This window comes from Oncorhynchus gorbuscha, unplaced genomic scaffold (genome assembly GCF_021184085.1).
Source record: "Oncorhynchus gorbuscha isolate QuinsamMale2020 ecotype Even-year unplaced genomic scaffold, OgorEven_v1.0 Un_scaffold_295, whole genome shotgun sequence".
NCBI classification, from domain to species: Eukaryota; Metazoa; Chordata; class Actinopteri; order Salmoniformes; family Salmonidae; genus Oncorhynchus; species Oncorhynchus gorbuscha.
Window position 1 is genome coordinate 96,471 of NW_025745159.1, and position 16,805 is coordinate 113,275.

General features: G+C 44.4%; 1 protein-coding gene across 3 annotated transcripts; it reads left to right on the top strand.

Moving 5' to 3' along the window:
- Positions 1–294: 294 nt before the first annotated feature.
- LOC124017643 (E3 SUMO-protein ligase NSE2-like) lies at positions 295–11,684 on the top strand. 3 transcript variants are annotated; one of them, XM_046332902.1, is made up of 8 exons: positions 310–580; positions 2,218–2,276; positions 2,404–2,543; positions 6,003–6,115; positions 9,870–10,023; positions 10,163–10,257; positions 10,866–10,972; positions 11,340–11,684. In XM_046332902.1, exons 3-8 carry the CDS (start codon positions 2,429–2,431, stop codon positions 11,428–11,430), a joined length of 675 nt encoding a protein of 224 aa, XP_046188858.1. In that variant the 5' UTR covers positions 310–580; positions 2,218–2,276; positions 2,404–2,428; the 3' UTR covers positions 11,431–11,684. The 3 variants fall into 3 exon arrangements, with proteins under 3 accessions (XP_046188859.1, XP_046188858.1, XP_046188857.1); XM_046332903.1 differs by lacking the exon at positions 2,218–2,276 and having other exon boundaries at positions 295–444; positions 11,340–11,683; XM_046332901.1 differs by lacking the exon at positions 2,218–2,276 and having other exon boundaries at positions 311–580; positions 11,340–11,683.
- The last annotated feature ends 5,121 nt before the right edge of the window (positions 11,685–16,805 follow it).

Genomic DNA, 16,805 nt, shown 5'->3' on the forward strand with positions numbered 1-16,805 from the left:
TGTAGCCCATCACAGGGCCTTGAGCCTGCGCAGGGAAGCATTTTGGAGTGGACTGTGATTGGATAAGTATAATTTATATATATATATATTTATAAATGTTGTTTTTTTAGTTGACGTTTTTTATTTTGTATATCGTTTTCCCTCTTTCCCGACCTTGTATTCTTATTCTTATTAATAGTTATCAATAATGTTATTATCTTATTCAATACCCCGTCCAGCTGGTGGCGGTAATGCACCCCTAACATTGGATGCAAACCGCCGTTAAACCCCATCGAAGAAGAAGAAGAAGAAGACCACCTCAACAGGAACCGGAAACGAGAACAAACTTTTCCCGGTCATTTTACGCAGCTAAAGTTGTTTAGTATTTTCTCTTATTGAGTCACCAACACATTAAAGAACACGTCTACAACCTGTAAAAACCATCCCAGCGAGGAAAGTCGTGAGGTTAGCGAGCTATTTATTGACATGCTCTTGCTTAGCCGCCCATAGTTAGTGATTATAGCGTAACGTTAACCGGCTGGCCAGGTATCAACACAGCCAGTCAGTGCACTTGTTGGTGATACGTGGATTCAACCTGAAGGTAGCTACAGATAACTTGTTTTGTGACCGTATGCAGGTTATTATTCCAACCTTGCCTTAACGTTAAGTCAACTACACAAGGTATCGGTGAGCAACTGAATCAGGTGTGTTTTGAGCAAGGCTGGAACAAAAACCTGCACACCAGTTCTCCAGGGGTTAGGGTTGGACATCCTGGCATCTGCTCCAATATGCCGAGGGTGCCTTGATTCATTATAACCAGGACCCTGTGTTTTGGTTAATCATGTTAATTCATTATAACCAGGACCCTGTGTTTTGGTTAATCATGTTAATTCATTATAACCAGGACCCTGTGTTTTGGTTGATTCATTATAACCAGGGCCCTGTGTTTTGGTTGATTCATTATAACCAGGTCCCTGTGTTTTGGTTGATTCATTATAACCAGGACCCTGTGTTTTGGTTGATTCATTATAACCAGGACCCTGTGTTTTGGTTGATTCATTATAACCAGGACCCTGTGTTTTGGTTGATTCATTATAACCAGGACCCTGTGTTTTGGTTAATCATGTTGATTCATTATAACCAGGACCCTGTGTTTTGGTTGATTCATTATAACCAGGGCCCTGTGTTTTGGTTGATTCATTATAACCAGGACCCTGTGTTTTGGTTGATTCATTATAACCAGGGCCCTGTGTTTTGGTTGATTCATTATAACCAGGACCCTGTGTTTTGGTTAATCATGTTGATTCATTATAACCAGGGCCCTGTGTTTTGGTTGATTCATTATAACCAGGACCCTGTGTTTTGGTTAATCATGTTGATTCATTATAACCAGGACCCTGTGTTTTGGTTGATTCATTATAACCAGGACCCTGTGTTTTGGTTGATTCATTATAACCAGGACCCTGTGTTTTGGTTGATTCATTATAACCAGGACCCTGTGTTTTGGTTGATTCATTATAACCAGGACCCTGTGTTTTGGTTGATTCATTATAACCAGGACCCTGTGTTTTGGTTGATTCATTATAACCAGGACCCTGTGTTTTGGTTGATTCATTATAACCAGGTCCCTGTGTTTTGGTTAATCATGTTGATTCATTATAACCAAGTCCCTGTGTTTTGGTTGATTCATTATAACCAGGACCCTGTGTTTTGGTTGATTCATTATAACCAGGACCCTGTGTTTTGGTTAATCATGTTGATTCATTATAACCAGGACCCTGTGTTTTGGTTGATTCATTATAACCAGGACCCTGTGTTTTGGTTGATTCATTATAACCAGGACCCTGTGTTTTGGTTGATTCATTATAACCAAGTCCCTGTGTTTTGGTTGATTCAGTATAACCAGGACCCTGTGTTTTGGTTAATCATGTTGATTCATTATAACCAAGTCCCTGTGTTTTGGTTGATTCATTATAACCAGGACCCTGTGTTTTGGTTAATCATGTTGATTCATTATAACCAGGACCCTGTGTTTTGGTTGATTTATTATAACCAGGACCCTGTGTTTTGGTTGATTCATTATAACCAGGACCCTGTGTTTTGGTTGATTCATTATAACCAGGACCCTGTGTTTTGGTTGATTCATTATAACCAGGACCCTGTGTTTTGGTTAATCGTGTCACATGACCTGGAATGTAACCTTTTTAATTTTAAGCCTTTTCTATCAATTTGAATTAGAACAAAAATGAAAGCAGTTGTCTGAGGATGTTTCTGGACCATCTGACATGAAAAAGAAAGTAGGACCGTTTGATTCAAAATCTTTTTAATAAAGTTTTTTTTTTTAAACAATGTCACGTGACAAACACGATTAACCAAAACACAAAGGGACCTAATATTCTAACAACTTAACATCTCTCGTTTCAGATACTTTCATGTTTTAGATTTCAACATGTCCTTGAGTGCAGTCCACTCCACACTGTCTAGTCTGAAAACATGTCAGACAGATATTGGAACGGGGATGGACATTGTGACCGACGTTGCTCTGGACGTGGCAGAAACAGCAGGTAGGTTAGTGGCACGTCTCTATCAGAGAGACACAGCAGGTAGGTTAGTGGCACGTCTCTATCAGAGAGACACAGCAGGTAGGTTAGTGGCACGTCTCTATCAGAGAGAAACAGCAGGTAGGTTAGTGGCACGTCTCTATCAGAGAGAAACAGCAGGTAGGTTAGTGGCACGTCTCTATCAGAGAGACACAGCAGGTAGGTTAGTGGCACGTCTCTATCAGAGAGAAACAGCAGGTAGGTTAGTGGCACGTCTCTATCAGAGAGAAACAGCAGGTAGGTTAGTGGCACGTCTCTATCAGAGAGACACAGCAGGTAGGTTAGTGGCACGTCTCTATCAGAGAGACACAGCAGGTAGGTTAGTGGCACGTCTCTATCAGAGAGACACAGCAGGTAGGTTAGTGGCACGTCTCTATCAGAGAGACACAGCAGGTAGGTTAGTGGCACGTCTCTATCAGAGAGAAACAGCAGGTAGGTTAGTGGCACGTCTCTATCAGAGAGAAACAGCAGGTAGGTTAGTGGCACGTCTCTATCAGAGAGACACAGCAGGTAGGTTAGTGGCACGTCTCTATCAGAGAGACACAGCAGGTAGGTTAGTGGCACGTCTCTATCAGAGAGACACAGCAGGTAGGTTAGTGGCACGTCTCTATCAGAGAGACACAGCAGGTAGGTTAGTGGCACGTCTCTATCAGAGAGACACAGCAGGTAGGTTAGTGGCACGTCTCTATCAGAGAGACACAGCAGGTAGGTTAGTGGCACGTCTCTATCAGAGAGACACAGCAGGTAGGTTAGTGGCACGTCTCTATCAGAGAGAAACAGCAGGTAGGTTAGTGGCACGTCTCTATCAGAGAGACACAGCAGGTAGGTTAGTGGCACGTCTCTATCAGAGAGACACAGCAGGTAGGTTAGTGGCACGTCTCTATCAGAGAGACACAGCAGGTAGGTTAGTGGCACGTCTCTATCAGAGAGACACTTGGGGCAGAAACAGCAGGTAGGTTAGTGGCACGTCTCTATCAGAGAGACACTTGGGGCAGAAACAGCAGGTAGGTTAGTGGCACGTCTCTATCAGAGAGACACTTGGGGCAGAAACAGCAGGTAGGTTAGTGGCACGTCTCTATCAGAGAGACACTTGGTGCAGAAACAGCAGGTAGGTTAGTGGCATGTCTCTATCAGAGAGACACTTGGGGCAGAAACAGCAGGTAGGTTAGTGGCACGTCTCTATCAGAGAGACACAGCAGGTAGGTTAGTGGCACGTCTCTATCAGAGAGACACTTGGGGCAGAAACAGCAGGTAGGTTAGTGGCACATCTCTATCAGAGAGACACTTGGGTCAGAAACAGCAGGTAGGTTAGTGGCACGTCTCTATCAGAGAGACACAGCAGGTAGGTTAGTGGCACGTCTCTATCAGAGAGACACTTGGGGCAGAAACAGCAGGTAGGTTAGTGGCACGTCTCTATCAGAGAGACACTTGACTGTGCTGGTAATATCGTTGTCGAATCCTTCTCACTGGACAGGATCTTTGTGTGTATGTAGTCAATGGGACTGTCTGACTGACTGACTGACTGACTGACTGACTGACTGACTGACTGACTGACTGACTGACTGACTGACTGACTGACTGACTGACTGTCTGTCTGTCTGACTGACTTACTGTCTGACTTACTGTCTGACTGACTGACTGTCTGTGACTGACTGTCTGACTGACTGACTGACTGACTGACTGACTGACTGACTGACTGACTGTCTGTCTGTCTGACTGTCTGACTGACTTACTGTCTGACTTACTGTCTGACTGACTGACTGTCTGTGACTGACTGTCTGACTGACTGTCTGTCTGACTGTCTGACTGACTGACTGACTCTCTGTCTGACTGTCTGACTGACTGACTGACTGACTGACTGTCTGTCTGACGTAACTAGGAAGGGGAGCGGTTCACCCAAGGATGTCACTTGAGGATTTTGGTATATTGACATTTTTACTAGCCCAGTCTGGAAAGCACTAGCCAGCAGGCTAGTTGGACACATGTTCTACTAGCCCGGTCTGAAAAGCACTAGCCAGCAGGCTAGTTGGGCACATGTTCTACTATACAGAGCTATGGACTGCTGTCTACCATTTGGAAGCTTGTGTCACCATAACAACAGTATACAGAGCTATGGAATGCTGTCTACCATTTGGAAGCTTGTGTCACCATAACAACAGTATACAGAGCTATGGAATGCTGTCTACGATTTGGAAGCTTGTGTCACCATAACAACAGTATACAGAGCTATGGAATGCTGTCTACGATTTGGAAGCTTGTGTCACCATAACAACAGTATACAGAGCTATGGAATGCTGTCTACCATTTGGAAGCTTGTGTCACCATAACAACAGTATACAGAGCTATGGAATGCTGTCTACGATTTGGAAGCTTGTGTCACCATAACAACAGTATACAGAGCTATGGAATGCTGTCTACGATTTGGAAGCTTGTGTCACCATAACAACAGTATACAGAGCTATGGAATGCTGTCTACGATTTGGAAGCTTGTGTCACCATAACAACAGTATACAGAGCTATGGAATGCTGTCTACCATTTGGAAGCTTGTGTCACCATAACAACAGTATACAGAGATATGGAATGCTGTCTACCATTTGGAAGCTTGTGTCACCATAACAACAGTATACAGAGATATGGAATGCTGTCTACCATTTGGCAGCTTGTGTCACCATAACAACAGTATACAGAGATATGGAATGCTGTCTACCATTTGGAAGCTTGTGTCACCATAACAACAGTATACAGAGCTATGGAATGCTGTCTACGATTTGGAAGCTTGTGTCACCATAACAACAGTATACAGAGCTATGGAATGCTGTCTACGATTTGGAAGCTTGTGTCACCATAACAACAGTATACAGAGCTATGGAATGCTGTCTACGATTTGGAAGCTTGTGTCACCATAACAACAGTATACAGAGCTATGGAATGCTGTCTACCATTTGGAAGCTTGTGTCACCATAACAACAGTATACAGAGATATGGAATGCTGTCTACCATTTGGAAGCTTGTGTCACCATAACAACAGTATACAGAGATATGGAATGCTGTCTACCATTTGGAAGCTTGTGTCACCATAACAACAGTATACAGAGATATGGAATGCTGTCTACCATTTGGAAGCTTGTGTCACCATAACAACAGTATACAGATATATGGAATGCTGTCTACCATTTGGAAGCTTGTGTCACCATAACAACAGTATACAGAGATATGGAATGCTGTCTTCCATTTGGAAGCTTGTGTCACCATAACAACAGTATACAGAGCTATGAAATGCTGTCTACGATTTGGAAGCTTGTGTCACCATAACAACAGTATACAGAGCTAAGAAATGCTGTCTACGATTTGGAAGCTTGTGTCACCATAACAACAGTATACAGAGATATGAATAATTGTGTATGATGTGATGATTATTACAGGAACTGAGAATGACGCAGTCCTGAAGAAGCTGGAGGTGATGATGCTGGAGTGTGCCAAACTGGACCAGGAGATCAACTGCTTCGTTGAGGTGGTGAACTGTGTCACTGCAGAGGTGAAGTACTGAACTACAGGGGTCAAAGTTCATTTTCTGTCGGATGGATTCTGGAGATCAGTGTGGATCCTCAAACGGAGGCGTGTAGCCTACTGTAGCTGTTGGATAAGGAATTACAATCCTCTACGTTATCACTCAGAATGTCACTTTCCAGTGATACTAGTCATGTAATGGTGTTATTAAACTAAACCAGTCAATAGATGATATATAGAGAGATATATTGATAAAAGTCACCTTGTCCTAGAGATATATTGATAAAAGTCACCTTGTCCTAGAGATATATTGATAAAAGTCACCTTGTCCTAGAGATATATTGATAAAAGTCACCTTGTCCTAGAGATATATTGATAAAAGTCACCTTGTCCTAGAGATATATTGATAAGTCACCTTGTCCTAGAGATATATTGATAAGTCACCTTGTCCTAGAGATATATTGATAAAAGTCACCTTGTCCTAGAGATATATTGATAAAAGTCACCTTGTCCTAGAGATATATTGATAAAAGTCACCTTGTCCTAGAGATATATTGATAAAAGTCACCTTGTCCTAGAGATATATTGATAAAAGTCACCTTGTCCTAGAGATATATTGATAAAAGTCACCTTGTCCTAGAGATATATTGATAAGTCACCTTGTCCTAGAGATATATTGATAAAAGTCACCTTGTCCTAGAGATATATTGATAAAAGTCACCTTGTCCTAGAGATATATTGATAAAAGTCACCTTGTCCTAGAGATATATTGATAAAAGTCACCTTGTCCTAGAGATATATTGATAAAAGTCACCTTGTCCTGGAGAGATTTACATGGTTATTAAACCAAACACAGCCCTTATTTTAACTGTTTCTAAAATCCCCTATAGGGGGGAAAGATTGGAACCTTTTCCCTGTTTTAACCCGCTAGGTTTTATGGGTATTATGACACCACCTCCGCTAGGTTTTATGGGTATTATGACACCACCTCCGCTAGGTTTTATGGGTATTATGACACCACCTCCGCTAGGTTTTATGGGTATTATGACACCACCCCCGCTAGGTTTTATGGGTATTATGACACCACCTCCGCTAGGTTTTATGGGTATTATGACACCACCTCCGCTAGGTTTTATGGGTATTATGACACCACCCCCGCTAGGTTTTATGGGTATTATGACACCACCTCCGCTAGGTTTTATGGGTATTATGACACCACCTCCGCTAGGTTTTATGGGTATTATGACACCACCTCTGCTAGGTTTTATGGGTATTATGACACCACCTCCACAGTGGGGCTCTATAACACCCAGGTCGTATTCCTTTGGCACCAGACTTATCGAAGCGGTCTGAAACAGGGAGGGACTAACTGATCGTCTGAAACAGGGAGGGACTAACTGATCGTCTGAAACAGGGAGGGACTAACTGATCGTCTGAAACGGGGAGGGACTAACTGATCGTCTGAAACGGGGAGGGACTAACTGATCGTCTGAAACGGGAGGGACTAACTGATCGTCTGAAACGGGAGGGACTAACTGATCGTCTGAAACGGGGAGGGACTAACTGATCGTCTGAAACGGGGAGGGACTAACTGATCGTCTGAAACGGGGAGGGACTAACTGATCGTCTGAAACGGGGAGGGACTAACTGATCGTCTGAAACGGGGAGGGACTAACTGATCGTCTGAAACGGGGAGGGACTAACTGATCGTCTGAAACGGGGAGGGACTAACTGATCGTCTGAAACGGGGAGGGACTAACTGATCGTCTGAAACGGGGAGGGACTAACTGATCGTCTGAAACAGGGAGGGACTAACTGATCATCTGAAACAGGGAGGGACTAACTGATCATCTGAAACAGGGAGGGACTAACTGATCGTCTGAAACAGGGAAGGGACTAACTGATCGTCTGAAACGGGGAGGGACTACAGGGAGGGACTAACTGATCGTCTGAAACAGGGAGGGACTAACTGATCGTCTGAAACAGGGAGGGACTAACTGATCGTCTGAAACAGGGAGGGACTAACTGATTGTCTGAAACAGGGAGGGACTACAGGGAGGGACTAACTGATCATCTGAAACAGGGAGGGACTAACTGATCGTCTGAAACAGGGAGGGACTAACTGATCGTCTGAAACAGGGAGGGACTAACTGATCGTCTGAAACAGGGAGGGACTAACTGATCGTCTGAAACAGGGAGGGACTAACTGATCGTCTGAAACAGGGAGGGACTACAGGGAGGGACTAACTGATCGTCTGAAACAGGGAGGGACTAACTGATCGTCTGAAACAGGGAGGGACTAACTGATCGTCTGAAACAGGGAGGGACTAACTGATCGTCTGAAACAGGGAGGGACTAACTGATCGTCTGAAACAGGGAGGGACTAACTGATCATCTGAAACGGGGAGGGACTAACTGATCGTCTGAAACAGGGAGGGACTACAGGGAGGGACTAACTGATCGTCTGAAACAGGGAGGGACTAACTGATCGTCTGAAACAGGGAGGGACTAACTGATCGTCTGAAACAGGGAGGGACTAACTGATCGTCTGAAACGGGGAGGGACTAACTGATCGTCTGAAACGGGGAGGGACTAACTGATCGTCTGAAACGGGGAGGGACTAACTGATCGTCTGAAACGGGGAGGGACTAACTGATCGTCTGAAACGGGGAGGGACTAACTGATCGTCTGAAACGGGGAGGGACTAACTGATCGTCTGAAACGGGGAGGGACTAACTGATCGTCTGAAACGGGGAGGGACTAACTGATCGTCTGAAACGGGGAGGGACTAACTGATCGTCTGAAACGGGGAGGGACTAACTGATCATGTCCAATATGAAATTCTTCGTTTTTATTTTCCATTGCAAAGCTTTTTGCTATGGTGTTCACGAATGAGCACCTGTCTGCCCCCCTAGAGCACCTGTCTGCCCCCCAGCACCTGTCTGCCCCCCAGCACCTGTCTGCCCCCCTAGAGCACCTGTCTGCCCCCCCTAGAGCACCTGTCTGCCCCCCTAGAGCACCTGTCTGCCCCCTCCCAGAGCACCTGTCTGCCCCCTCCCAGAGCACCTGTCTGCCCCCCTCCCAGAGCGCCTGTCTTCCCCCCCAGCACCTGTCTTCCCCCTCCCAGAGAGCCTGTCTCCCCCCAGCACCTGTCTTCCCCCTCCCAGAGAGCCTGTCTGCCCCCACCCAGCACCTGTCTTCCCCCTCCCAGAGCGCCTGTCTTCCCCCCCAGCACCTGTCTTCCCCCTTCCAGAGCGCCTGTCTGCCCCCCCCCAGCGCCTGTCGGCCCCCCCAGCATCTGTCTTCCCCCTCCCAGAGCGCCTGTCTTCCCCCTCCCAGAGCACCTGTCTTCCCCCCTCCCAGAGCGCCTGTCTTCCCCCCTCCCAGAGCGCCTGTCTTCCCCCTCCCAGAGCACCTGTCTTCCCCCCCCAGCACCTGTCTTCCCCCCTCAGCACCTGTCTGCCCCCTCCCAGAGCGCCTGTCTCCCCCTCCCAGAGCGCCTGTCTTCCCCCCTCCCAGAGCGCCTGTCTTCCCCCTCCCAGAGCGCCTGTCTTCCCCCCTCCCAGAGCGCCTGTCTTCCCCCCTCCCAGAGCGCCTGTCTTCCCCCCTCCCAGAGCGCCTGTCTTCCCCCCTCCCAGAGCGCCTGTCTTCCCCCCTCCCAGAGCACCTGTCTTCCCCCCTCCCAGAGCACCTGTCTTCCCCCCTCCCAGAGCGCCTGTCCCCCCCCCAGCACCTGTCTCCCCCCAGCACCTGTCTGATGTTACCTGTCTCCTGTTCTCCAGGTGAGGAACCAGGAGCCCGAGGCCATGTTCAGACTGAAGTCTCTGGTGAAGGAGAAGTTCACTGAGACACACGGCAGTCTGTCTGAGGGAGAGCTGCAGAACCACGTCAAGCTGGTCACCTTTAAGGAGAACGTCAGAAACGCACTCAAAACAGGTGAGGCACACACACACACACACACACACACACACACACACACACACACACGCACACACACTAGTTGTATGTAGACTAGCAGCACGTCCCACATGGTGACTGGTTAACCTGTCTTGTGTGTATGTTCTGTCTCCATCAGTGAACCCTGAGGCAGCAGAGAATATGGATGAGGAGATGGATGAGGACGTTGCTGTGACGCAGAGTGAAGTTAACTTCACCTGTCCCCTGACTCAGGTTGGTCTCAGTATCTAACCTGTCCCCTGACTCAGGTTGGTCTCAGTATCTAACCTGTCCCCTGACTCAGGTTGGTCTCAGTATCTAACCTGTCCCCTGACTCAGGTTGGTCTCAGTATCTAACCTGTCCCCTGACTCAGGTTGGTCTCAGTATCTAACCTGTCCCCTGACTCAGGTTGGTCTCAGTATCTAACCTGTCCCCTGACTCAGGTTGGTCTCAGTATCTAACCTGTCCCCTGACTCAGGTTGGTCTCAGTATCTAACCTGTCCCCTGACTCAGGTTGGTCTCAGTATCTAACCTGTCCCCTGACTCAGGTTGGTCTCAGTATCTAACCTGTCCCCTGACTCAGGTTGGTCTCAGTATCTAACCTGTCCCCTGACTCAGGTTGGTCTCAGTATCTAACCTGTCCCCTGACTCAGGTTGGTCTCAGTATCTAACCTGTCCCCTGACTCAGGTTGGTCTCAGTATCTAACCTGTCCCCTGACTCAGGTTGGTCTCTACTCCTCCTGATGGTATGTCTTTCCCCCACTGTAAACTAATCTGCCCGGCAACAGGACAATAAAGCCTTACAGTCTGGTTGTGTCCATGTTGTTGTGCGGCCCTGCAGGTGGAGATGGTGAACCCCATGAAGAACCAGAAGTGTAACCACCACTACGACCGGGACGCCATTATGGGGATGATCAAGGCCAGGCAAAACCAGAAGAAGAAGTTACGGTGAGACTCCTACTGTCTGGTTTAGTCGATTCATTTACACTCTGTTGTCTTGAGTCTGCCTGTTACTGTTAGGATCTTGTCTTATCAGGATGTGATGTCGTCTCTCTGTCCTACCCTGTTGCTATAGCACCTTGTCAATCAGGATGTGATGTCGTCTCTCTGTACTACCCTGTTGCTATAGCACCTTGTCAATCAGGATGTGATGTCGTCTCTGTCCTACCCTGTTGCTATAGCACCTTGTCAATCAGGATGTGATGTCGTCTCTGTCCTACCCTGCTGTTTTCTCACCTTGTTTTCCACTTAAACAACTGTTGCAGTTAAAACATTAGATTGATTCATTAGCATATTCCTTTTCTCCGTCCCACAGCTGTCCGGTGGTTGGCTGTGGCAACACGGACGTGAAGCAGGGAGACCTGATCCTAGATCAGATTATGAAGAGACAGATCCTGAAGAAGTAGACTACCCAGGCACTATTCTGGGGTACGCCAACTCATCAAACCTGACAATAATAATTAGACTTTTATTTAATTTAGGAAAAAACATGACTTTTTCCGTTGTGTCTGATTGTATTTGTTCGTCACAGAATTGCACTATTCTGAAGTTTTATATAACAAAACCTCGCTTTATTTATACATAAGGGATTCATATTTTTTAGTCAGTTCAATAAAGGTTTATTGGGGGGGGGGGGTAGCTTAGTGATTACAGCATTGGGCCAGTAACTGAAAGGTTGCTAGATCGAATCCCTAAGCTGACAAGGTAAAAGAAAATCTGTCATTCTGCCCCTGAATAAGGCAGTTAACCTACTTTTTTTCCCTGGTAGGTCGTATTTGTAAATAATAATTTGTTCTTAACTGACTTGCCTAGTTAAATAAAAAAAACATTTTAAAAATATCTATGCCTTTGGTGTTGAGAACCTGCAGTTACTGTAATAGACCACTGGGGGGCAGTGTCGTCCCTGGAATACACCACAAAGGGATCAGGAGAGGAGACTCAGGTCATGAAGAGAGAAGCTGGATAATCAGCCTACTTATTCTGAGAGAGTTGGGCTAAATGAATCAGAGAATGTGGGTTTCCTAAATACTTACAAACAACAGAAAGATCATGTCTGTAACATACAAAGTGAAAAGATTATTGAATAAATTATGTGGAAATGATCAAATATCTATTTTCAGTTCCATCCTAAAAGTAGACCATTTCATTGTGTGAAATCTGTGAATCAATTCAGTTGAGTGATTAAATCTGTCTCCCCTCCTGCCTCTCCTCTCTTGCCTCTCCCTCTACTGCCTCTCCTCTCTTGCCTCTCCCTCTACTGCCTCCCCTGCCTCTCCTCCTGCCTCTCCTCTCTTGCCTCTCCTCTCTTGCCTCTCCTCTCTTGCCTCTCCCCCTGCCTCTCCCTCTACTGCCTCTCCTCTCTTGCCTCTCCCCCTGCCTCTCCCTCTACTGCCTCTCCTCTCTTGCCTCTCCCCCTGCCTCTCCCTCTACTGCCTCTCCTCTCTTGCCTCTCCTCTCTTGCCTCTCCCCCTGCCTCTCCTCTCTTGCCTCTCCTCCTGCCTCTCCCTCTACTGCCTCTCCTCTCTTGCCTCTCCTCTCTTGCCTCTCCTCCTGCCTCTCCTCTGCTGCCTCTCCTCTCCTGCCTCTCCTCTCCTGCCTCTCCTCCTGCCTCTCCCCCTGCCTCTCCTCTCTTGCCTCTGCTGCCTCTTCTCTACTGCCTCTCCTCTCCTGCCTCTCCTCTCCTGCCTCCCCTCCTGCCTCCATGTAAACTGAAGACTCTTTGTTCACAGGACAGAAACAAACAGAGAGTGTGCTGAGATGGAACTAGGTGAAGCTAATCTTTTAATAATCTTACGTCATGTTTTTTAATAAGATTTCAGATGCAGCTTTGCTTATTGTTTCCCCCCCACCTCATCTATGACTTCGTTCCAAATGGCACCCTATTCCCTGTGTAGTGCACTACTATTGACCAGGGCCCGTAGGGTGTTGTTTGGGACGTAGCCTCTTAAAGGGTAGGGCATGCCGTACTCACCATTTGCAGACAGAATTGAGAGCGGAGAAATGATTTACAGACAAACGATACAACATTTATTTTGAGTCATTTATTCACATTAAATCGGGGTCAGTTTTGTAATTAAAAAATCCACCTTTATCTGCTCGTTTTCAACCTAGTTTCATCACAGTTAATTTCACAGCAGTTTTTAGTTTGTGTTGGCAAACCAATGAACACTCACCATTAGTGCCAGCCTGTTCCATCTCTTAGGCCTGGGTCTGAATTATTATACTCCGTACTCCCCACTCTGTTTGTCCCAAATGGCGCCCCATTCCCTTTAACTGCTTTGGAATGATTGGGGAACAAATAGCCACTTTGGAGGTGACTTTTTAAAACTATTTGAATACAGATTTCAGGAAGTGTGACTACTTATTAAAACTATGGGGAAGTTGAGGGATAGTTTCGTGAGCCAATGCTAACTAGCATTAGCGCAATGGCTGGGAGTGTATGGGTATTAGCAGATAGATACCCCATAGACTTCTAGCCGTTGCGCTAACGCTAGTTAGCAACATCCTTCAAACTGCACGCAGACATAACAATTGTGTCCACGAGTTCATCTGATTCTGGGGAGGTCGATTAAAGGACCTCATTGCCCAAAATCCCCAAGTATCCCTTCAAAAGGGACAGTTTACTAGGAACACGAACAAACCTGCTTATCCACCTTCCTTGGCTGTAGTTGATTCAAGACGACAGGTTACTGTTCACGATAACACTTAATAACACATTACACTGTTCTGGTGCCTGTGTAATACAACTGTAATGACTTTTTTAGAGCAGCGTATTGTTACCTAATATTTTGGGTAATTGCATTTTAATTGCATAGCGATGAGCTGAGAGTTTTTTTGTTTTGTTTTTCCAACTACTGTACAGAAGGAATAGTGATGGTTCCTTATTCCACGTTATGTAATGACTCCATTATGATGTCATAAAGACATTTCCAACTACTGTACAGAAGGAATAGTGATGGTTCCTTATTCCACATTATGTAATGACTCCATTATGATGTCATAAAGACATTTCCAACATTCTGTACAGAAGGAATAGTGATGGTTCCTTATTCCACGTTATGTAATGACTCCATTATGATGTCATAAAGACATTTCCAACATTCTGTACAGAAGGAATAGTGATTGTTCCTTATTCCACGTTATGTAATGACTCCATTATGATGTCATAAAGACATTTCCAACATTCTGTACAGAAGGAATAGTGATGGTTCCTTATTCCACGTTATGTAATGACTCCATTATGATGTCATAAAGACATTTCCAACTACTGTACAATAGGAATAGTGATGGTTCCTTATTCCACGTTATGTAATGACTCCATTATGACGTCATAAAGACATTTCCAACTACTGTACAGAAGGAACAGTGATGACTCCATTATGATGTCATAAAGACATTTCCAACTACTGTACAGAAGGAACAGTGATGGTTCCTTATTCCACGGTATGTAATGACTCCATTATGATGTCATAAAGACATTTCCAACTACTGTACAGAAGGAACAGTGATGGTTCCTTATTCCACGGTATGTAATGACTCCATTATGATGTCATAAAGACATTTTCAACGTTCTGTGTCCTCTTAACAAAAATGAGCTGTTGTCATGATCACAAAGTTACTCCACTTATATAGGAACCGGATGTCGTGTTTTATAGCTCACTCATTGTAAATGTATATATATTTGTTAGACCACTTTGGCAGTTTAAAAATGACTGTTGATTCTATATCCCTTGTGTATTTAATTGTAGGCTTTATGTTATATTAATATCTGAGAGTGCGCAAGTGTGTTAAAATAATCATATATTTAGACTAATTCAAACTAACTGTTGTCGTTTTTTGGTTCTTCCAGCAAATATTTGGCAGCTATCAAATATGTTGTATTTACATTTGTTCAAATAACTTCTATGTTGTTTATATTGTATTTATTTATTTATTTTAATCCCAGGCCCCCGTTTCCCCGCAGGAGGCCTTTTGGTAGTCCGTCATTGTAAATAAGAATTTGTTTTTAACCGACTTGCCTAGTTAAATAAAGGATAAATAAATAAAATAATATATATATTCAAATACATTCAAATATTGTTTGGTTTTCCTAAAAGTATTCCAAATAAGTTCATATCGTTTTTCTGAGACCTGTATATGAATATAAAAATAAAATAAATAGTTTGCATTTTAGTTTTAAACTATATTTGACTACCTTGAGTATTTGAAACGTTGTTGTTTTCAAAGAAACTACAAAATGCAACTGTTTCCCGCCCGATCTGGTTACTACTTTGACTAGCGCCCTATGAGTCCTGGTCAAATGAATACGCTTGTAGGGAATAGGTGCAATTTGGGACGTAAAAACTACCCAGGCTAAAAAAGCATGCAATGGAAAGTAGATAGGACTGTAGATACAGTATCTGGAACAGAACAGGTCCTGGAATCAGGTTAAAAACCTGTTTTTAAGACAACAATAACTCCCTGCTCGGAGTAGGTTTTAGGATGTTATTCAGACACTGCCCAGACAAAATCATCTCATAATAACAGTTTACCTCGGCTGGTAATCACGACAGTTTGACGTACCGCAAAGGAAATATAGGGATGACGTTCATTGACATTGTTGCACATTATGGGGAATAACCCATCGCTTTTAGAGTGAATGTGGGACTGCGCATGCAATGGTACAACCTTTCACATCATTTTCGCCTGACACGATCGCTTTACAACACTCTTAATTCTTTTTAATTTAATCTGAATTATTTTTGACTAATATGTTGCCATTTCTTTTAACCAATACATTTACATTTACATTTAAGTCATTTAGCAGACGCTCTTATCCAGAGCGACTTACAACTTGGTGCATTCACCTTATGACATCCAGTGGAACACTGATGGTTGTTATAAAAAGCCTTATAGGTTGTTGTGACGTCTTGGATACCTGTCTGCATCATGTTCATATTTGTATTACTATTTGTATGCGGTGCGCACCGCGCAGTTAACCGGAGGACTCATTGAAGCGTCGTCATTTTGACCCCCTTCAGGCGGAATCATCAACTAGACTCAGCCGCGGGCCGATTCTTTTCCTCCAGCGGATTGGTAGGAGGGCAGGAACATAATTACGAATCATTTGTGGACTGGACTGCAAATTGACCGCAAGAAGCACACACAGAAAGAATGTTTGACTAAAAACATAAATATTTCAATCCCTTGCGCGTACATTTTGTATGCATCACTTGTCTCTCTATTATGTGACAGATTTCCTGCTGTTTTTACAGACTTATGTCCAACTAATATATATATATTTTTAAGTTTTTAATTTGTTTAAAAAAGTTTGAAATATCCAATAAATGTCGTTCCACTTCATGATTGTGTCCCACTTGTTGTTGATTCTTCACAAAAAAAAATACAGTTTTATATCTTTGTTTGAAGCCTGAAATGTGGCAAAAGGTCGCAAAGTTCAAGGGGGCCGAATACTTTCGCAGGGAACTGTGTATATATATATATATTTGCGGTTTTACTTGGCCCCCCAAGCTTAAAACATATAAATAAATAAATATATGTATATATATTAGTCCTAAACTTGGGGGGCCAAGTTTGGTCCGCTGGCCGCAGGTTGGGGAGCCTTGCCCAAGGTGTAATTTCATTCAAATAGACATTCCCAACGAAGACATAGTTTTGAACAAGTTACCCGTAGATCTAGATACTGTTACACGTAGATCTAGATACTGTTACCCATAGATCTAGATACTGTTACCCGTAGATCTAGATACTGTTACACGTAGATCTAGATACTGTTACCCAT